The sequence below is a fragment of the Furipterus horrens genome, unplaced genomic scaffold (assembly GCF_987537825.1).
Source record: "Furipterus horrens unplaced genomic scaffold, mFurHor1.1.pri manual_scaffold_5, whole genome shotgun sequence".
NCBI lineage: Eukaryota > Metazoa > Chordata > Mammalia > Chiroptera > Furipteridae > Furipterus > Furipterus horrens.
In genome coordinates this window covers 97,370,489-97,393,250 of record NW_028327175.1, presented here as the reverse complement: position 1 = coordinate 97,393,250, position 22,762 = coordinate 97,370,489, and the positions used below count along the sequence as shown (strand labels likewise).

General features: G+C 41.0%; 1 protein-coding gene across 1 annotated transcript in view; it reads left to right on the top strand.

The window, feature by feature from the left end:
• The window catches only part of LOC150009127 (general transcription factor II-I repeat domain-containing protein 2B), a 62,518-nt gene that overhangs the window by 16,470 nt on the left and 23,286 nt on the right, over nt 1-22,762 (top strand). Inside the window, exons 4-9 of the mRNA XM_090276900.1 lie at nt 913-1,032; nt 2,344-2,527; nt 2,691-2,719; nt 5,729-5,783; nt 6,320-6,363; nt 12,194-12,271. Of these exons, the coding sequence (XP_090133026.1) occupies nt 913-1,032; nt 2,344-2,527; nt 2,691-2,719; nt 5,729-5,783; nt 6,320-6,363; nt 12,194-12,271 (510 nt within the window). The remainder of the gene's footprint in view (nt 1-912; nt 1,033-2,343; nt 2,528-2,690; nt 2,720-5,728; nt 5,784-6,319; nt 6,364-12,193; nt 12,272-22,762) is intronic.

Sequence of the window (22,762 nt, the reverse complement as noted above, 5' to 3'; positions counted from 1 at the left end):
TATTTTTCAGCTCCATGATTTCTGTTCAGTTCTTTTTATAGTTTCTGTTTCTGTCAGGATTCTCATTTTGTTCATGTATCATTTAGTTGTCTACCTGTATTCTCTTTCAGCTCACTGAGCACTTTGCATTATGACATTATGGCAATTATTTTAAATTTTCTGTCAGGCAGTCCATAGATCTGCATTTCTCTAGGATTGTTTCTGGATTTTTATTTTGTTCCTTTGATTGGGTCTGTTCCCCTGTTTCCATGTATGCCTTGTAAGTTTTTTCTTTTTCTGGAATTTGGACATTTGAATAAAACCACCCCTCCAGGCTTTGCATACTGGCTCTGTGCAGGTGAAGACCTTCATAAACCATCCCATTGCCTATTCTAGGAGGGGTGTCAGCTGGGAGTGGGAAGGGGGAAGAAGGAGGGAAATGGTTCAGGGATTAAGAAGCATAGTAGGAGGGTGCACAATAGGCAGGGGGAAGTTAAGAATAGTACAGGAAAGGGTGAAGTCAAAGAACTTATAGGCACGACCCATGGACATGAACTAAGAGGAGTGGGACTGCTGGAGGGAGGGGGATGCTGGGTGGAGGGGAGCAATGGAAAAGAAATTAGGACTACTGTAACAGCATAATCAATAAAACATACAAAAATAATAATTTCCTTTGAACTACAAATATTTCCTTGTGTGTTGAATGACTTAACGGTTTTTTATCAATAGATTCATTTCAGAGATGATCACCATGTTATAGTATCCTGTTCATGATAAAAAGCTCGTTGTTTATATTTAAATAAACAAAGGTCTTGTTTTATATTTATTACTCTTCTTTCCTTTTTCTTTTCCATATACCAGATGCATAGAGGTTAAGGACGTGTGTGGTACAAATGCCTGGAAACTGACTTTGTGCCGATGACTCATTCACAGGCGTTGCAGATGGCCTGCCTGAGGTGAAAGCCCCGCACCCAGTGAACAGGACGCAGCTCCACTCAGGAGAAACAGAAATACTCAGAAAAGCAGTCGAGGACTATTTCTGCTTTTGTTATGGTAAAGTGCACTTGAAGCATTAATTCTCTGAATAGTTTCACTACAGAGAGCACAGTGTTAAATTGTCTTATTGATGTGACTATTTAGGTTTCTAACATTTGAAAATCCACATTCTCATCAAGTGAAGAGCCAGTTCTTAATGTACTAGATCAAGTTTTGTTACAGAAGACAACTTGGTTTCTTCTCATCCATCAAAACTTCTGGCTTGGTCAGACTTCAATCTTTGCTCCCATTTCAGGGAACCCCCAGTTCTCCGCCAACCCAGTTATTTAAATATTTTTATTGGTGCTGTAGTCACCAGCCTCACCCTCACCTGTCTCTCCACCTACCCACATCTTTCCTCAGGCATTAAGACAGGGATTTTTTTTTTAAATACCTACACAACCCTGGCCGTTGTGGCTCAGTGGATTGAGCACCAGCCTGTGAACCAAAAGGTCACCGGTTGGATTCCCTGTCAGGGCACATGCCTGGGTTGCGGGCCAGGTCCCCAGTTGGAGGCGTGTGAGGGGCAACTGATCAATGTTTCTCTTGTATATCAGTGTTTCTCTCCCTCTGTTTCTCCCTCCTTACCCCTCTCTCTAGGAAATAAATAAAATCTTTAAAAAAATTACCTACACAATGTTATAAAAAGCTAGATAACCAAAATAACTCTACAGGTGTTACACTTAATTGTGATATATGCACCTTGGCATCTTAGGGCCTTGTTTTTCATTCCTAAACAGCTGCACACATTTATGTGACCTGCAGGTCCCTCTGTGAGCATTCAATTTTGGAGACCCCAGCACAGGGATTTTGGGACCTCAGGCTACACTTCTCTGTGCAAATGGAGCTCCACCACCTCTGGGCTGGCCGGCCTGTATAGAAAGACACATGGCTCCAGATGGTGACATGAGGCCATGTTGACTTCATAACTTTTCCACAGGCAAGTTGGCCTGACTTGTTTGGTGTGACATAGGGACAATAAAGCTTTGAATGGATGCTCTGTCCTCTTTGGCAGCAGCCTGAGTAACCACGGGGTGCTCTCTGAAGCCATGGGTGTGCCAGGGTGAGCACCCCAAATTGTACAACCGCCAAGAGAATGGAGAAAAAGATCTGTTATTTTCTCTTTGTGAGGACTTAAAGTAAATATTATATATATTTTTTCTTTTTGGTTGAGAATTTTTCGAACTTGGGCTACAGAGAAACAGGCTGCCTTACATTTCTAATGTATCTTCAAAACCCGGTGTGACCACCTGTGTTTACTGCACCGAATGACTGACTGGTGGGGTTTTATGCTTATACCGTTTAAAGTCATCTTGCCTCTTCTTCTAGGTAAAGCGTTAGGAACAACAGCGATGGTGCCTGTTCCGTATGAGAAGATGCAGCGAGACCACTCGGCTGTGGTAGTGCAGGGGCTTCCAGAGGGCGTTGCCTTTCAGCACCCGGAGAACTATGATCTTGCAACTCTGAAGTGGATTTTGGAGAACAAAGCAGGGATTTCATTCATCATAAACAGGTGACAGGCTCTATCCCTTTGTAACAGTTTGTTTAAAGATAAAATGAAGGCTTGATTTCAGTTAGTTAATTATGTTCTGTTACATTTAGAAGTTGTTTATTCTGATGTTTAATCTGTCTGTCTTGTGTGTTCATATTGGGTAATAGTGTTGGTTTTCTTGCAGACCTTTCCTAGGCCCGGCAGATCAGCTAGGTAAGTGACAGCTTCTCCTGCTCAGTAACTGCCCTTGGCTGCTAAACCACTTCTGGTTTTCTAATTAAAATGCAAGCTCGGCATGTTCTAAAGCTTGTTTATTCTTTGCCTTTCTCGTCTTTGAGGAGGCAACCTTGGACATTCCAGGTAGATGGTCATGTGTTTATAAGGTGCACAGCTCAGGGAAAGACACACCCCGCCTAGAAAGCTGAGACACTACCCTCCTCCCAGCTCGCTGCCAGCAAGTTTCTGCATCCAGACCACAGACAGCAGTAGTCCTACCTTGTGCTTATGCTCAGGGGTATGAGCATTCTGGGGTCACCCCCTGGTCTTTGACCACCACCATAGGCCAGGCATTGTTGGGGTTCAGGAGTGGGATTAGGATGTGGGACTGTTCCCATGCTTCTGATAGTCATAGTCTAGGAGGAGTGACACTGTCCAGCAGGGACCCAGGTATGGCCTGCACTCTCAGAATTGCTGGAGGAACTCCCCAAAAGCCCCTGCAAAGGGGTTAGAATTGTGTGATTGGAAGGACTTCCTAGAGGAGCGGGCTCTCCAGATAAGCAGGGTGTCAACATGCTGGTTCTTCCAGGAAGCACATGCAACGTGATCAGGCAGAAAGCTATGTGGAGGGCGTTTGAGGACACAGTTAGGAACCAGGGAATCTTTATAATCTCCTGAACCTATAATTATGAAGAGACAAAAATAATAATAATAGACTTCTGGCCAAAATGGAGGCCTAGACAGACATGCTGGGTCTCCCTCCACAACTAAGAAGGAATACAACTACCTCAAAACTAAAGACAACCAGAAGTTCCAGAAAATCAAGCTGCGTGGAAGTCCAACAAACAAAGATATAAAGAAGAAGTACTCAGCCAGACAGTGCCACTACCTGGTGAAACAAGTCATCCTATACTGATGAATACCTAAGGCTCCACCTCTTATAATGTCACAGGAGCAACAGCTCTACCTAAAACACAGAGGCAAACACACACAAGAGCCTGTCAAGATGAGGAGACAGAGAAGTATGGCCCAAAAGGGGGAACAGATCAAGGTTCCAGTGGGAGAACTAAGCAATGAGGAGATAGCTGACCTAACAGATGAGGAGATAGACAACCTAGCAGATGTAGAATTCAAAACACTGGTGATAACAGTGCTCACAGGCTTGACAGATACACTTGAGTATGACAAATGCATAAAGGAAGAAGTGAAGGCTATACTAAGTGAAACGGGGGGAAATCCACACAAAACAAATGGTGAAGGGAAGGAAGCTGGGGTTCAAATCAATGGCTTGGAATATAAGGAAGAAAAAAACAGTCAACCAGTACAGAATGAGGAAACAAGAATTGAAAAAAATGAGGAGAGGCTTAGGAACCTCTGGGACAACTTTAAACGTGCCAACATCCGAATCATAGGGGTGCCAGAAGGAGAAGAGGAAGAGCAAGAAATTGAAAGCTTATGTGAAAAAATAATGAAAGAAAACTTCCCAAATTTGGTGAAGGAAATAGACATTCAAGTCATGGAAGCACAATCACAAACAAGCTAGACCCAAAGAGGACCACACCAAGACACATCATCATTAAAATGCCAAAGGTTCAAGATGAAGAGAGAATCTTAAAAACAGCAAGAGAAAAGCAGAGAGTTACCTACAAAGGGGTGCCTATAAGACTCTCAGCTGATTTCTCAAAAGAAACTTTGCAAGCAAGAGGACTGGCAAGAAGTATTCAAGGTGATGAAAAGCAAGGACCTACAGCCAAGATTACTCTATCCAGCAAAGTTATTTAGAATGGAAGGGCAGATAGAGTGCTTCCTAGACAAGGTAAAGCTAAAAGAGTTCATTATCACCAAGCAATTATTATGTGAAATCTTAAAGGGACTTATTTAAGAAAAAGAAGATCAAAACTAGGAACATTAAAATGACAACAAACTCACAACTATCAACAATAGAATCTAAAAAATAAAAACAAAATGCAACTAAGCAAACCAGAATAGGAACAGAATCATAGGTATAGGGATCATTTGGAGGATTATCAGCTGGGAGGGGGAAGGGGAGAAATGGGGAAATGGTGCAGGGATTAAGAAGCATAATTGGTTGGTACAAAGTAGACAGGGGGAAGTTAAGAATAATAAAGGGTGAAGCCAAAGAACTTTTATGCACGACCCACGGACATGAACTAAGAGGGGTGGGATTGCTGGTGGAAGAGGAGTACTGGGCAGAGGGGAGCAAAGGGGAAAAAAATTGGGAATACTGTAACAACATAATTAATAAAATATACTTTAATAATAGTAATAATAATAATTTACCAGAAGTGTTTAGAGATCTAATGAGGGTGTCATATTGAGACTGTGTAGGTAGAGATGGCCTAGGGGGTGTAGGATGGGTACACATAGTTCACAAGGGACACCATAGGTTACAGAGGGCAGCATGACATGCTTCAGTTCTTCTGAGCATGGACTACTCAGAGCAGAGTTTGTTCCTGGAACAATTGTAAGCTCCTGGTATCCTCTAGTTCACATTAAAGGAGGGACTTGAAGGTGAGGGTGGCAGGTGACCAGGTGATTGTTGTGCCAGATGATTTGTGTTTTCATTATAGAATAATAATAATAGCAGCTGGCACCTATTTAGTGTTTACAGTGTGCCAGGCACTATTTATTCTAAGCACTTTACATGTATTAATTCTCACCTAACCACCATTTTCAGATGAAGAAACTGAAGCACAGGGAGGTTTAGTAAGTTCCTGGAGGTCACCCAGGTGGTGAGCGGCAACATGGGATCCACACACCTGTGCTCCAGCCCCAGCCTGCTCCTCTGCCCCCATTCTGCCCACATAAATGGCCCCAGAGCAGGGGATCAGGTTTGAGTTGGTCTCTCCCCACTGCTGTTCCATAATGACTTAGAGAAGGGAGTTCTGTTCTCTCTTTATTTGCTTTCACTTAATATGCCTTTGAATGTTGTCATATTTCAAGACATTGAAAGGGGCTAGTGTGTCTCTTTTTACTCCTGCACAGGTGGACCTGGGGTGGTAACAGATGCTGAGAGATCAAGGCCATTGCCAAGTGAAAGGTAAGGGATAAATAAAAAATAAAATCCACATCTAGCCTCAAAGTGTTACTTTTTAGACTGGAAAGTCTTCCTTACTTTGTTATACAGCAGTCCCTTGAATAAAATGGGTTTGAACCACACAGATCCTCTTGTACAAGTAGTGGACCAGCACAGTTCAGACCCATGTTGTTCAAGGGCCACCTGTATTTTCAGTCTGCAGCTGGGAATATACATATGTGGAGGGCCGACGTAAATTATATTCAGATTTTTGACTGTGTGGTAGGTCAGTTCCCCTAACACCCAAGTGTCCAAGGGTCAGCTGTATATTCTTTATTGAAAAAGATGGTTGGAATTATAAGGCTATATTCAGTTGACAACTTTAACTTTGTAACAGATTATTAAGAACTGTTAAAATCATGGCAATTTTGCTTTCAGTTTGTTGTAGGAAGGGGGATTTGACAGCATGGAGATCTTGGGAATTTGAATTCACCCTGTCCAAATACCTGTGCTCAGTTCTCACTCTGCCTGTCTTGACCAGGGTTTCCTTCTTATTTCAGTTGTGGCTCCATCCATGTGAAAACTGAACCCATGGAAGATTATGGTATGTATACCAATGCTTTTAGAAACCAGTATTTAGCAGATTATCAGTTGACTCCTTTCTTTGGTTTTACTTTAAAAAAAGGGGAAAGGGACTCTTAGTAGACTAAGAATAGAGGAGAACTTCCTTGACGTGATTTTTAAAAATCTACCAAAAAATACAGCTAACATTGTAGTCAAGGGTGAGAAAATAGAATCTTTCCCCCTAAGTTCAGGAACAAGGCAAGGCTATCTCCTCTCACCACTCCTTTCAACTTCATACTGGAAGTCTTAGCTAATGCAGTAAGGCAAGAAAAGGAAATAAAATACGTACAGACTGGGAAGAAAGAAAGAAAACTGTTTGTTCACAGATGACATGTTTGTCTATGCAGAAAATCTAAAGGAATCAACCACAAAAATGGGAATTGAGGCACTAATTAATGGGACCTTATTTGCAGAATAATCATATTTTATTCACATATCTAGAAAAGAGCCTTCTAATTCAGTAAATACTAGGTACTTGAATTATTAAGTAGATATATTTGTGGGCAAAATATTATTTTAATTATATTTAAATTAGAACCTGACTCTGAAATGAGTAAAAAGTCTTGCATACACATTTGGAATTATGATTTGATTTATAAATAGAACAGTGTTTTCATTTTTGGACATATTTTATTGCTTTCTTGCACTCTTCCTTCATTTCTAAATGTTATACAAAAAAACATGCATTACTAAGGCTGTATATATTGGAAAAAAATTCCTCTTCAGTGGATGAGAGTAGTTTATGGCCATCCTTACCTCTCCCCATTCCTCAAAAAAGAACAATGGCATTCATTAGATGGAAAATGTTAAAAGGTTAAAAATAGATTTAAAAAAAACTCAAACGTTTAATTAAGAGATAGGAAAATATCAAAAGTATTAAAAGTGGAAAGGTTAGAAAATGCAAAATAATCAAGTACATAAAACTAAAACTCAGACCTCAAAAAGATCAAAATGAGCCCTGACTAGTGTGATTCAGTTGGATGGAGCATGGTCCTGTTGACCGAAGGGTTGTGGGTTAGATTCCTGGTCAGGGCACATGCCTAGGTTACGGGTTTGGTCCTGGTCGGGGCACATGCAAGAGGCAACCCATCGATGTTTCTCTCCCTCTTTCTCCCTCCCTCCCCCTCTCTCTAAAATCAATAAACATGTCCTTGGGTGATGATATTTTTTTTAAAAAAAATAAAAATGAATACAAGATGATTATAAAAAACTAAAACTAGAGTTTAATAATGCACAAAAAAGCAACCTAGAATGGAAAATAAACAGGTAAAATTAAACCTAAGATAACCCAAAAGAAAAACAGTCTTTAATACTGAGAAGATGTAAAAAACGGGAAAATAGAGACCTACCTTGAGTAGAATGGAAGGCAGAGCACCAGCACTGTAAAGCTGTCAAGGCGTGACTTATCCTCAGCAGCCCCCGGTCACTAGGGGAACCCCAGGACCCAAGAGTCTCCCCACCACAACCGCAGGTACTTCTGTCCCTCCCATTCATGTGTATATATGTGCTTAGTAGAAGCTCTGACTTAAATGACAGGATGTGAAAAATAATGGCGCTTGTCCACTTTAGATATTGTAGATAAAACCAACGCAGGTCAATGAAAAGAAAGGCAGCACCGATCTCAGTGAGCAGAATTCAGCTGTGGCGTCTTAATCTTACACATGACATGTCTTCAACTCGCTCCCAGTTCATCTTAGCCTTGGGTGCTTTTCAAAGCTCAGATGTTCTGCCTGCAGTCTCCTCTTAGAAAGATGACATGTGGGGGCAGAGGGAGTTGTCAGCTCTCCCCAGGGGCTCTTTCATGGATCCAAACCCAAACCTCCCATCACCTTCCTCACCAGCTGTTGGCCTAATGAGCATTTCCCTCCCACTTTAAAACAGGCTCTTGTTGAAGCCTTTCTTTGGAGATGGGGTTCTTTTTCAACAAAAACATGCTATTGCCCTGATTGGTGTGGCTAGTTTGGGCATTGCACCCCAAAACAAAAAGTTGCCAATTTGATTCAAGTTCAGGGCACATGTCTGGGTTGCAGGTTTGGTCACGAGAGGTGACCGACTGATGTTTCTTCCACATCAGTCAGTGTTTCTCTCCCTCTCGTTTGCCCTCTCTTTCTCTTTGCTTCCTCTCTCTAAAAATATATAAATAAAAATCTTTTCTTTAAGTATATTTTATTGCTTATGTTGCTACAGTTGTCCCAATTTCTTTTCCCTTTGCTCCCCTCTGCCCAGCACCCCCCTTCCCTCCAGCAAACCCACCCCCTTTAGTTCATGTCCGTGGGTCGTGCATATAAGTTCTTTGACTTCATCCTTTCCTATACTATTCTTAACTTCCCCCTGTCTATTTTGTACCAACCAATTATGCTTCTTAATTTCCCCATTTCTCCCCCTTCCACCCCAAGCTGATAATCCTCCAAATGATCCCCATACCTATGAATTCTGTTCCTATTCTGGTTTGCTTAGTTGCATTTTGTTTTTATTTTTTAGATTCAGTTATTGACAGTTGTGAGTTTTTTGTCATTTTAATGTTCATAGTTTTGATCTTCTTTTTCTTAAGTAAGTCCCTTTGATAATAATGGCTTGGTGATGATGAACTCCTTTAGTTTTACCTTGTCTGGGAAGCACTTCATCTGCCCTTACATTCTAAATTGATAGCTTTGCTGGATAGAGGAATCTTGGTTGTCATCACCTTGCTTTTCATCACCTTGAATACTTCTTGCCAGTCCCTTCTTGCCTGCAAAGTTTCTTTTGAGAAATCAGCTGAGAGTCTTACAGGCACCCCTTTGTAGGTAACTCTCTGCTTTTCTCTTGCTGTTTTTAAGATTCTCTCTTTATCTTGAACCTTTGGCATTTTAATGATGATGTGTCTTGGTGTGGTCCTCTTTGGGTCTAGCTTGTTTGTGACTCTCTGTGCTTCCATGACTTGTATGTCTATTTCCTTCACCAAATTTGGGAAGTTTTCCTTCATTATTATTTTTTCACATAAGCTGGCACCCCTGTAATTCGGATGTTGGCATGTTTAAAGTTGTCCCAGAGGTTCCTAAGCCTCTCCTCATTTTTTTCAATTCTTGTTTCCTCATTCTGTACTGGTTGACTGTTTTTTTCTTCCTTATGTTCCAAGCCATTGATTTGAACCCCAGCTTTCTTCCCTTCACCACTGGTTTTATGTGGATTTTCCTTCATTTCATTTAGCATAACCTTCACTTCTTCCCTTATGTGTTTGCTGTACTTAAGCATCTCTGTCAAGTCTGTGAGCATCTTTAACACCAGTGTTTTGAAATCTATGTCTGTTAGGTTGGCTATGTCCTCATCACTTAGTTCTCCCACTGGAACCTTGATCTGTTCCCTCTTTTGGGCCATACTTCTGTGTCTCCTCATTTGACAGGCTCCCATTTTTGTTTGCCTCTGTGTCTTAGGTAGAACTGTCACACCTGTTACATGGTAAAGGGTAGAGCCTTAGGTATTTGTCAGTGCAGGGCAACTCCTTTCACCAGGTTTTGGTGCTCTATGTTGGAGAGGGGTCTATCTGGCTGAGTATTTCTTCTTTATATCTTTGTTTGTTGGACTTTCATGCAGCTCGATTTTCTGGAACTTCTGGTTGTCTCTAGCTTTGAGATAGTTGTATTCCTTCTTAGTTGTGGAGGGAGACGCAGCATGTCCATCTTGGTCGAAAAATCTTTTTTTTTTCTTTTTAAGTGCTATTAATGAATTCTACTGTGGATTTCATGATACAACATAAATTGCTTCTAGCTGCCTGCAGGCTTCTGCGAGCCTGCCATCAATGGGCCTTATTTCTCATATTTTTATAGCATTTGTTACATAGAATAAGTGTTTAAATGGTTTTGAATTTGGAATTCCTTTCTCTCTCTGTCTCCCCTTCCCTTCTCTTCCTCCTTCTCTCTCTTTCATTTTGAGGAAAGACTGAAGTAAATCTTTCAAACAAATTCTACACTGTCAAATCTAGTTTCAATTACCTGGATTAAAAAGGAATTTTTCCTTGATAGCCCAGCAGTCACATGTTTATCAAATGTTTCTGTTAGTAGAGTCTTTAGTGCCTAATCAACTTGGAATGTGTAATTTAATTAAAATTTTATTATAAAATATTACAAAAGTTATACATGTTTAAGTTTTTTGAAACTCAGACTTATAAGTGTAATAAGAAAATCGCTTTTTACCCTTTCACTCTCTCCTCCCAAAACTCCACCCCCACCCCCAAGTCTCCCTGCACAACTCAGATCACCTCTCCATATTAGGGGCAACAATTTCTAACCAATCAGTGAAAATTCTTTCAAATCACTTACAAATAAACACATAAATAGCATTTTTCTTTTTTAAGAAAAGGTAGACCTCCATTTGTGAACTTTCCTTTCATCTTTCCATCAAATTACCTTTTTGTCCCATTTCTGAGAAAATTCCTCAACTTAATCTACCATTTCACTAATATGTCCATCAGCCATATCTATTCTGTTCCTCAGCTGTTCTAACAAATTTTCCTTTAATCTCCCACATTTTAAATATCCAGTCTCACTATCCTTATACCAACAGCTGTTCATTTTCAGAAGACCCCTCAAAATTTGTAAATTGATGCTAAACAGTGAAGCCTGACCTGTCCCACAGTTTTTGTTTTTTATGTTATTAACATTCATGGTAAAATTACATGTATACTTCAATAACAGTTATGTATTGTTGTGTTCAAAGGTACCAAAACTTGTGGCTTCAGTGATTCAGTTTTTTCACAAGTCTGTGTGTTACTTGGGCATTGCTTCTTGTCCAAGCTGGCTTGGCTGGGTCTGCATAGTCTGGGAGGCCTTGATCCTGGTCTGAGGCCTCAGCTGGGAGAGCTGGGCCTGCCCTCCTCACAGACTCACAGCCTCACCACCTTCAGGAGGCCAGCCCAGGCTTGTTCACATAGCCACTCAGCTCCAAAAACAGCAGACACTGATGCACACACTTTTTCAAGCCTCTGCTTATGTCCCATTGGCCAAAGCAAGTCACGTGGCCAGACCCAGATTGAAAGGGTGAAGAAGCAGACCTCACGTCCAGAAAACAGGAGTGGGCAAGTCACATTGCACAGGTGTGCATACTGGATGGAGAACATTGTGATGAATTTTTACAATCTGCCACATCTTTCCCTAATAAAGGCTTTTGCTTTTACTATTGTAGTTTCCCCAGGTTTTCAAGTCCATTTCATTATAGTGGGTTAAATTAAGATTGTATGTGCCAATTCAATTCCCGTTACAGAAGAATGTTTACATATTTCACATAAATGCACGTATATATTCAGCCATCTTAAAAGGGGAAATTTCCCCAAACTGGGATCTAGATTTCTTTCTCCTTCCTGCCTTCTCTTCCCTCCATTCCTTCCTTCATTCTTCTCTCCCTCCTTCCTTCTTTCCTTTTATATTGATTTTACATTATTTTATTTTTTTAAATCCTCACCCAAGGATATGTTTACTGATTTTAGAGGGAGAAGAAGGGAGAGAAAGAGAAACTTAAATGTGAGAGAACCATTGATCATTTGCTTCCTGTACGCAGCCCAACCAGGGATTGAACCTATAGCCTGGGTACGTGCCCTGACTGGTGTATGGGACGATGTTCTAACCAACCAAGCCAGCTGGCCAGCGCTGTGTTATTTTATTTTTATATTATTTATATTTTTATATGAATAAGCCATTTGTTCATAGTAAGTGAACAAGTTCTTTGCTGATTATAATGTTGGTAATCAAAACAGAACCTGGAAGTTCTGTCAGCTGGTCATATCTCTCTGTTGGTGTTTGGCCTAACACATGATTCTGTAATTTCCATTGCATTCAAAGGCATTTCACTGAAAGCAGCAGCTGTGTCAGTCAAGAAAGAGTCGGAGGATCCTAATTACTATCGATATAATATGCAAGGTAATACTGTTTTATAATCATTTTCTTCTCCCAAAATTACTCATGATGAAAATTTTTAATTACCTCCCATCTGAAAAACAGGCTAAGACTAATCAAGACCCATGCACGTTTACCTACACTCCAGCATGCTGTCATTTAAAGCAAAAAATGTACGGTCATTAGGTGGATTCTGTTTAGCTTAATCCATATGCTCCTAAGCATATGTGAATGTAAAACTATTTCCGGGTGCATTTTATTGAGTTTGTCTTTTAAGTACTCATATTTTGTGTGTTCTAAAATACTTCCCCCTTAATCCTGTCCAGTCTAGTCTGTCTCTGTGTTACTGAGAAAATATTCAAAGTTAAAAGAAATGCAGATGAGAGTTAAGAATTTCAAATGTCCTTTCTTAAGGACAGTTGCTTCACTGACATCATGCTAGTTAAATGAAGAGCAGAAGAGCGTTATTACCAAATACACACAATTTTCAAATGTGGCACAGGTAGGTGGTTGGTGCAGTTCTGTGGCTCAGTCCTCTGCCCAAAGACGGGAACCCTGCAGGACCCCAGCATGATACCAGTTTGACGAGACGGTTTGTCGTGTCAGTGGCTGTTTTATGGCGCCCCGATCCTGTCTCCATCTCTGAGCTCCACTGTGAATGTGGGCAGAGGGCAGGACAGTTTGAGATTTCATTCCTCAAACATTGTTATCACATTGGAATGTTTTCTGCAAAATCTTTGCGTTGAAATCTTCCAACAGCATCCTGTAGCTCCATAAATTTTACTAAAAACTTTTTTCAAAAAAATCTAAACGTAGAGACTAATGGGAGTGTCTGTTTTTACTGCTGTCCTGGGCCAGGCCCCCCACCCCCAAATGCAACCCCTGGTGACCAGTCTCCTTCCCTGTCCTTCCTGTACCATTCCCCATTCCCTCCCCTCTAAACAGTTATTCTCTGAAAGCTGGGCACCTGTCCACTGCCCTCCCCTAATCGCACACAGCATTTAGTGTGGCCTGCTGTGCTCTGCTCATGCCTTTGCTGGAGACTCCCTTAGCTAGCAGCAAGCTTCTGGCAGGCTGACCCAGCATCTTACTCCAGCCCTGGGGCCCCAAGCCTAAGGTTTTGTACACACTGGGCACTCACATGTACTTGTTTTGTGTTTTTAAGATTTTATTTATTTATTTTTAGAGAGAGGGGAAGGGAGGAGGGAGAAAGGGAGAGAAACATTGATGTGCCAGAGATGCATCGATCAGTTGTCCCTTGGACTCCCTCAACCAGGGACCTGACCGGCAGCCCAAGCACATGCCCTGACTGCGAATATAATTGGTGACCTTTCGGTTTGCAAGGTGACGCTCAACCCACTGGGCAACAGTAGTCAGTGCTCATGTGTACTTATTGAATTGAGTATGTCCCTCACAGGGAATCAGTGCAACCACTATTTCTAAATTACTGTTGTTGTTTTTTAAATACTTATAATTAAATTATGTCTTGACCACCAAGAGTATATATTTTAAATTATTTATTTATGAGTTTTAGAGAAAGAGGAAGGAGAGAGACTAACATCAATTTGTTCTGCTTATTTACACATTCATTGGTTGATTCTTTTTTTTAATATGTTTTACTGATTATGCTGTTACAGTTGTCCCAATTTTTTTCCCTTTGCTCCCCTCCACCCAGTGACCCTCCCCAGTTGCCCCCCCCCTCAGTCCATGCCCATTGGTTGTGCATATAGTTCTTCTCAACATCTTCCTATCTACTCCACTCCCTCCTACTATGCTTCTTAATTCCTGCACCATCTCCTTCCTTTTCCCCCCTTCCCCCTCCCCGCTGACCTCCCCCCAGTATGTTCCCCATACCTATAATTTTTTTCCACTCTCATTGCCTACTTAGTTTGCCTTTGTTTCAATCCCCTAGCTTCTGTTGTTGGTTGTTGTGATACAGTTTTCATTTTAATGTTCATAGTTTTGATCCTCCTTCTCCTAAACAAGTCCCTTTAACATCTCATATAACAGTGGTTTGGATCTGATGAACTCCTTCAGTTTTACTTTGTCCTGGAAGCACTTTCTCTGCCCTTCTATTCTGAATAACAGCTTTGCTGGATAGAGTAATTGTGGCTGTAGGTTTTTAATTTTCATTACTTTGAATATTTCTTGCCAGTCCCTTCTTGCCTGCAGTCTCCTTTGAGAAATCAGCTGATAGTCTAATTGGGACCTCTTTGTACACAATTCTCTTCTTCTCTCTTGCTGCTTTTAAGATTCTCTCTTTAATTTTTGACATTTTGATTATAATGTGTCTTGGCGTGGTTCTCCTTGAGTCCAGTTTATTTGAAACTCTCTGTGCTTCCTGGACCTGTAAGTCTATTTCCTTCCCCAGGTTAGGGAAGTTCTGCCTCATTATTTTTTCACATAATTTTTCAATTTCTAGTTCTTCTTTTTCACTTTCTGGCAACCCTATAATTCGGATGTTGGCTCACTTATAGCTGTCCCAGAGGTTTCTGAGCCTCTCTTCATTTTCTTCACTTTTTGTTTCCTCTTTCTGCACTGGTTGACTGTTTGTTCCTTCCCCATGTTCCAATTTGTTGATTTGATCCCTGGTTTTCCTTCCCTCACCACTTGTTTCTTTTGTGTTTTCATTCATTTCAGCAGGACTAACCTTCATTCCTTCCTCGTCTTGTTTAAGGTATGCTGTTAATTCTGTAAGCTGTCTTATAACTATAACTCTGAACTCAGCCTCAGAAAGATTATCTATCTCTTGGTCTGTTAAATCATGTATTTGCTGTCTGGTCAGCTGTGTGATTGGGATCTCTATTATGATCCCTGCCATCCTGGCAGTTTTCGTTTTACCTTCCCTTCTTGGGTGGGGCTGTCACACCTCTTACACAATAGGGGCGGAGCCCTGTGCACTCATCACTACCAGGTTACCCTTCTCACCACAATGTGGTGCTTTGCATGGGGGCAGGGGTCGAAGATGGATTCCTGCCGTTCGCTCTCCACTGAGAGACCGGGAGCCTCCTCCTCCGTCCCTACACCCTCCATCCCTCACAGTCCGAAGCAATGGGGGGTCTGCCTTCCCTGGCATTGGAATCACGAGCTGATGGGTTTGGTCTGCAGCCAGCGGTGCTCCCCAGGCGCTTCTCACAGCCCCTTAAATGTGGGTGTCTGTGCTTACCGCAGTCCCGCTGCCCATTGCTACAGCTGCCGCCACCTGCATAGCTTGACCTCTCCGCCCCAGCTTCTCCCCTCCAACCCATCCGGACGAGCACCATTTCTTTATAACTTCATACATTGGACTTCCATGTAGCTTTATTTTCTGGAACTTCTGGTTGTTTCCAGTTTTGCAGTAGTTGTATTCCTTCTTAGTTGTGGAGGGAGATGGAGAGTGTCAGTCTAGGCCTCCATCTTGGCTGGAAGTCCCATTGGTTGATTCTTGTAGGTGCCCTGACCGGGGATCAAACCCACAACATTGGCATTTTGGAACAATGCTCTAAGAACTGAGCTACCCAGCCAGGGCCTCAAGAATATACTTTTGAACTTAAATGACCTTGGTGTTGATCAAAACATGTACAGTTAGGGATACGCTACTTATAGAGTCTGCTCCCAAAGGTAGCAGTGGAATAAATAAGTGATTAGATAGATGTACCTGCAATCCTTCTGTCTTAATTTTTCAGAAAGAAGTACATTACTTTAAGAAAAACATTTAGGTTAAATATATAATATATAACCTTCATCATGCTTGGCTTGGAAATGACAGTGCTATTCAAGGATATTCTTTGTAGAACTCCTTTATTTGGGCAGCTTCCTTCTGTTTTTTAAAAAATTTTATAATCCCACAATCAATACAATAGTGCTTAAAATATTTTATTTATTTACTTTTAGAGAGAGGGAAAGAGAAACAGAGGGTGAGAGACATCAGTCAGTTGCCTCTCATATGCGCTCTGACCATGGACTGAGCCCACAACCGAGGCGGGTGCCCTGATGGGGAACTGAAGCTGCAACTCTTTGCTCTGTGGGACAAGGCCCAGCCAACTGAACCGCACCGATCAGGGCAACTTCCTTCTTTATACCCAAAGGGTTAAAAACGCCGGATATCACGGACTGTATTTCCAGCACTGAATGTTTTTGTAGCCATTTAGGTTAAATACTCACATTTTGAAGTATTAATGCCTTTGTATATTCTTTAAGTAAGGGAGAAATTTTTAAACCCATAAAGGCAACAAATGTGACCTGCTCAGACTGGCAGCTGGCCTGTGGGGAGCCCCTCCTCCCACAGTAGAACCAGCCATTGCCCCACAGTGTTGAGAAGCTCATGTAACTTTTCTATGAAAATCTGAGTCCCACCCAACCCCACAAAGACCTCACGCTCTGTCTGTAGCACACACATACGCACACACGTGTGCGCATGCGCGCGCACCCCTTGGTCCCTGTGGAATGCACAGAAGTCCCATACATCATCTATATATGCAGGGACCTCGTCACCAGGGCCCTTGGAAATGCAAAACGTACAAGCTTAGCTGAGACACACTGTGCCGGGGCTCCCCTGACATTGGTGCATGTAAGACTATCAACACCAATTCAGTTTTCTTCCGTGCTAACACAGTATGACTGGGGAGAGGAGCCTTCCAGGCAAAGGGAGAAGTGGAAGGAAAAGCCCAAGACCAAGGAATTAGCGTTGCCTTCTCGCATCACATCACTCTGACACTGCCTCTTCTTCATCCCTCCTCCACATTGTGATTCCTCTCAGCCCAGCTGGGTAATTCAGGATAATCTTTTCTGAAGGTCAGCTGCTTAGCAAATTTACTCCATCTGCAACCTTAATTACCCCTTGCCATGAACATAATACAGGTTTTGGGTATCTTTAGGGGGCATGCATCTGCCTACCACAAGTACTATGAACAATTGCAAGCCAACACATTAAGTAATCTAGATGAAATGGACAAGCTACTGAAACTGGCTAAAGGTAAAATACAAAACTAGAATAGTCATATAGCAAGCAAAGTAAAAGCCCAGGACCAAGTGACTTCAGTTGTGAATTCTACTAAGCATTGAAATAATACCAGTCTTTCCAACTCATTTTATAAAACTAGCATTAACCTTGTATCACCAAACAGAAACATAAAACTAAAGAGCAATGTTCTTATTAATACAAACACAAAATTCTTCAACAGAATGCTAGTAAATTAATGCGACAACATATAAAAAACGATTGCACATCATTACCAAGTGGGATTTAGCCTATGAATGCAAGGTTGGTTCAGCATATGGAAATCAATCAGTGGAATACAACATGTTAATAGAGTAAAGGACAAAAACTACACAATCATCCCAATAGATGTAGGAAAAGGCTTATGACGAAATTCAAAACCCTTTTGTGATAAAAAAGAAAACTCAACAAAGAATTGAGAGGAGGTTCCTCAACCAAATAAGGATCAGCTACAAAATACCAACTGCTAATATCATACTTGATGATGAAAAACGGAAAGCTTTCTCCCTAACACCAGGAACAAGACAAGGATGGCCCTTCTTGCCACTTCTTTTCAACACTGTACTAGATGTTCTAGGTAGGGCAATTATTTAAGGGGGCGGGGGGGAAGGCATCCAGTTTGGAAAGCAAGAAATAAAACTATTTCTAGTTGCAGATGACATGATCTTGTATATGGAAAATCCTGAAGAATAGACACACACACACACACACACACACACACACACTATTAGAGCTAATAAGTTTAACAAGGTTGCAGGATATAAAAGTAATATACAAAAATCAATTTTATTTCTATATATTAGCAATGAACAATCAAGACATGAAATTAAGAAAACTCCACTTACAATAGTATCAAACAGAATAAAATACTTAGGAATAAACTTAACCAAAGGAGTATAAGACTTATACACTGAAAACCACACACACACACATACACACACACAAAATGTTGCAAGGTATTAAGACGAGCTAACTAAATGGGAAAACATCCTGTGTTTATGGATTGGGAAAATTTTTATAAGATTCATAATGAAATGCAAGGGACCCTGAAGAGCTAAGACAATCTTTAAAAAGAACAAAATTGCAAAAACCAGGAAAGTTAGAGAAAATATCACAACTAAATGTAATCTGGTAACCTGGATAAAATCCTGGAATAAAAAGAACATTAGATATCGTAAGGATGGAGTTGCTCAGAGAACCATGAGGAGGCAACGAGCAGACCAAAAGTTTATTGAGGGGAGACGGACATGCTCGGCCTCCCTCTACAACTAGAGAGGAATACAACTACTTCAAAACAAAAGATAACTAGAAATTCCAGAAAATAAAACTACACGGAAGCCCAACGTATGAAGTTATAAACCAGCGGCGCTCTTTGGGCAGGTAAGAGCAAAAGTGGGCGGTGCTGTTTGCGGTCGCACCAGGGACAGCGGCAGGGAGAGCAATCCGGGCTGCAGTCGAACCCCGGCAGCTCGCGACCCCAGCGCTGGGAGAAGCAGCCACCACATCGCCTTGAACAGTGAGGCCCAGGGGGCGGGAGGACGGATCCCGGTCTCCTATCGAAATAACTGCGGGAATCCATCTTGGACCCCCGCCCCCACACAAAGCGCCACAGGGCTGCGAAATAGGTTGCGGATAGCCACTGGTTGCTGGGCAGTGACGACAAAGCGCCAGCGAGAAAGGTTGCGGATCAGCGCCGGCCGCTGGGTTGTGATGACAAAGGGCCACAGAGCGGCGAAAAAGGTTGCAGATCGGCGCCGGTCGCTGGGTTGTGATGAGTACACAGGCACTGCCCCCTATAGCCGGCCCAAGAAAACAAAACGCATCTGTCAAAATGAGGCAGACAACTATAGAAATCCCGGTGGCGCAGCTCACCAGGCAACAGATGAAGGATCTGACAGATGAACAAATAAGAGCCCTGTCAGAGGCTCAGTTCAGGGCCATTGTTATCAGGTGGCTTACAGAACTAACAAAAGATCTGGAAAAAGATGAGAAAGAATCGAAAAACACTCATACTGAAAGGAACAAAACCACATACGAGACAGATGGTGAGGAAATAAAATCCAGAGTTCAAATCAACAAACCAGCACACAAAGAAGGAACAAACAGTCAACCAGTGCAGAGAGAAAAAACGGGAAGCAAGGAAAATGATGAGAGGATCAGAAACCTCTGGGACAGCTATAAAAGGCCCAACATAAGAATCATTGGTTTGCCAAAGGGTGAAGAAGATGAACTAGAAATTGAAAAATTAAGTGAAAATATAATAAAGCAGAACTTCCCAAACTTGGGGAAGGAAATAGACTTACAGGTCCAGGAAGCACAGAGAGTTCCAAAACAACTGGACCCAGGGAGAACCACTCCAAGACACATTATAATCAAAATGTCAAAAGTTAAAGATACAGAGAGAATCTTAAAAGCAGCAAGAGAGAAGAAAAGAATCATGTACAAAGGGGTCCCAATTAGACTATCAGCTGACTTCTCAAGGGAGACCCTGCAGGCAAGAAGGGACTGGCAAGAAATATTCAAAGTAATGAAAATCCAAAACCTACAACCACGAATACTCTATCCAGCGAAACCGTCATTCAGAATAAAAGGGCAGAGAAAGTGTTTCCAGGACAAAACAAAACTGAAAGAGTTCATTAGATCCAAACCACTGTTATATGAGATGTTAAAAGGACTGGTTTAGAAAAAGGAGGATCAAAACTATGAACACTAAAATGAAAACTGCATCACAAGAAACAACAGAAGCTAGGGAATTGAAACAAAGGCAAACTAAACAGGCAACGAGAGTGGAAAAAGAACTATAGGTACGGGGAGCATATTGGGGGGAGGTCAGCAGGGAGGGGGAAGGGGGAGAGGGAGGGAGATGATATAGGAATTAAGGAGCATGTTAGGAGGGAATGGAATAGACAGAGAGGTTGAGAAGAACTATATGCACAACTAATGGACATGGTCTAAAAGGGGGGGACAACTGGAGGGAGGGGGGCCACCGGGTGGAGGGGAGAAGAGGGAAGGGAAATTGGGACAAATATAACATTATAATCAATAAAACACATTAAAAATTAAAATAAAAAATTTCTCCCACATTCAAAAAAAAAAAAGTTTATTGAGGGAACTAGCAAGTGGGGAGGAAGCTGTGCCGGGCTCCTAGGGAAGGAGGGGGCTGTTTTTTAGGGGGAAGAAAAAAGAAACTATTGAATTCAGTGGTCTATCGTCCACTGTGAGTCTGGGGACTGATCAAGGCCGAACGGAGCTCAGCTTGACACTCCCCACTATCACAGGAAACTCCCAGACAGCTGCAGGCAGGCGGGGGAGGGGGAAGGGGAGGGTATCAGAACCAAGGCTGTCAGATATAAAGAAAATCTGAATAACTATGGATTTCAGCTAACAATATTAATATATCAATATTGCTTTATTAATTGTAACAAATGTGCCTTATTAATGTAACTGTCAGTTTAGATGATAAAATATCTTCTTTCTGTCATTATTAACTTTTCCATGATTTTTATGATACACGTTATTACATAAAAATTTGAAAATTTTTAATAAAAAAAGAAAAAATTGGAATACACAAACTTTCTGGTTTCAAAACCTATATTCCTGGCCAGGTGGCTCAATTGGTTGGAGCATCATCTGTATACCAAAAAGGTTGCGCATTTGATTCCTGGTCAGGGCACATACCTAGGTTGCAAGTTTGATCCCCAGTCAGGGTGTATATGGGAGGCACCTTATCCATGTTTCTCTCTCACATCGATGTTCCTCTCTCTCTCTCTCTCTCTCTCTCTCTCTCTCTCTCTCTCTCTCTCTCTCTCTCTCTCTCAAATCTATAGTGTGAGGATTTTTTAAAACCTACTACAAAACTAAGATAATCAACATTCTGTGGAACTGGCTTAAGAGTAAGACATGAATCAATGAAATAGTCCGGAAGTAAACCATAAATTTGAAAGTTGATTTTAAACAGGGGTACCAAGACAATTCAATAAGGAAAGGAGTCATTTCAAAAAATGGTATTAGAACAACTGGACATTCATGTGCAAACAAGTAAATCTGAATCTCTACCTCACATCCAAAGAAGAAAGATAAATTAAACTTCACCAAAATTAAAGACACACTTCAAAGAATACTATCAGGAAAGTGAAATACCACCAACAGAATAGGAAAAAAATATTTGCAAGTTATATATCTGCTAAGGTTCTATATCCAGAATATATAAGAACTCTCAATAATAAAAAATATACAAACTACCCAGTTTAGAAATAGGCAAATGATTTAAACAGACATTTCTCCAAAGCTATACAAATGGCCAGTACGTGTGTGAAAAGATGTTCAACCTAACTAATTATTAGGGATATACAAACCAAACACAAATATTACTTCATACCCACTAGGATGACAATAACAAGTGTTGGTGAAGATATGACAGAATTCTAATCATGCAGGTCTGGATTTTTGAGAATAGTTTGGCAGCTGCTCAATAAGTTAATTACTATACAACTCAGCAGTTTCACCCTTAAGTATATATACAATTCAATGTATATACCTAAGAAAATTGAAAACACATGTCTAAACAAAAACTTTTACATTGTTCCCAATAGCCAAAAGATGAAAATAGCCCAACTGATGAATGGATAGACAAAATGTGGTATATCCATACAATGGAATATTATTCAGCCATAAAAAATAATGAATTAGTGATATGTGCTGTAACATGGAATAACCTTGAAAACATGCTAAGTGAAAGAAGCCAGACACAAAAACTACATTTTGTATGAATACATTTACATGAAATGTCCAGAATAGGCAAATCCACAGAGTCAAAGCATATTAGTGGTTACAAGGGTTTAGAGCAAGAAGGGAGTGGGGAGTGACTACTAGTGGGTACAGGGTTTATTTTGGGGATGATGAAAATGTCCTAGGAATAGATAGTGATAATGGTTGTACAACATTGTGAATTTACAGAGAACCAATGACTTGTATTACTTTTAAAAATTGAATTTTATGGTAAGTGAATTTATCTCAAATTAAAATATAAGCAGATTCAATGTAAGATTAACCTGTATCTGTGATCTGTGTAAATCTGTATAAAATAAAATTTGTGAATAATTTTAACTTCTGACTTGAGAAGACTGATTACCAGATCATTTTCAACATATTTGATATCTATTCACTATATATGATTTTGGCTATTAAATCTCTAGACCAGGAAAATATTTCTGTTACAAGTGACTATAGATAAACTTACCAGCATCCTTGTTCTATTGATAAATTCACATGAGTCATCTTTATTTAATTATAGTTTCTTGATTATGTTATTAGAGTTGTCCCAATTTTTCTCCCTTTTCCCCCCTACACCCAGCAACACCCACTCCCTCAGGCAATCCCCACCCCATCGTTCATCTCAATGGGTAATGTGTAGGGTTTTTTGGCTAATCCATTTCCTATACTGTACTTTAAATCCCCATGGCTATTCTGTAACTACTTATTTGTGCTTCTTAATCCCCTCACCTCTTCACTCATTCCCCCCCACACACCCCATCTGG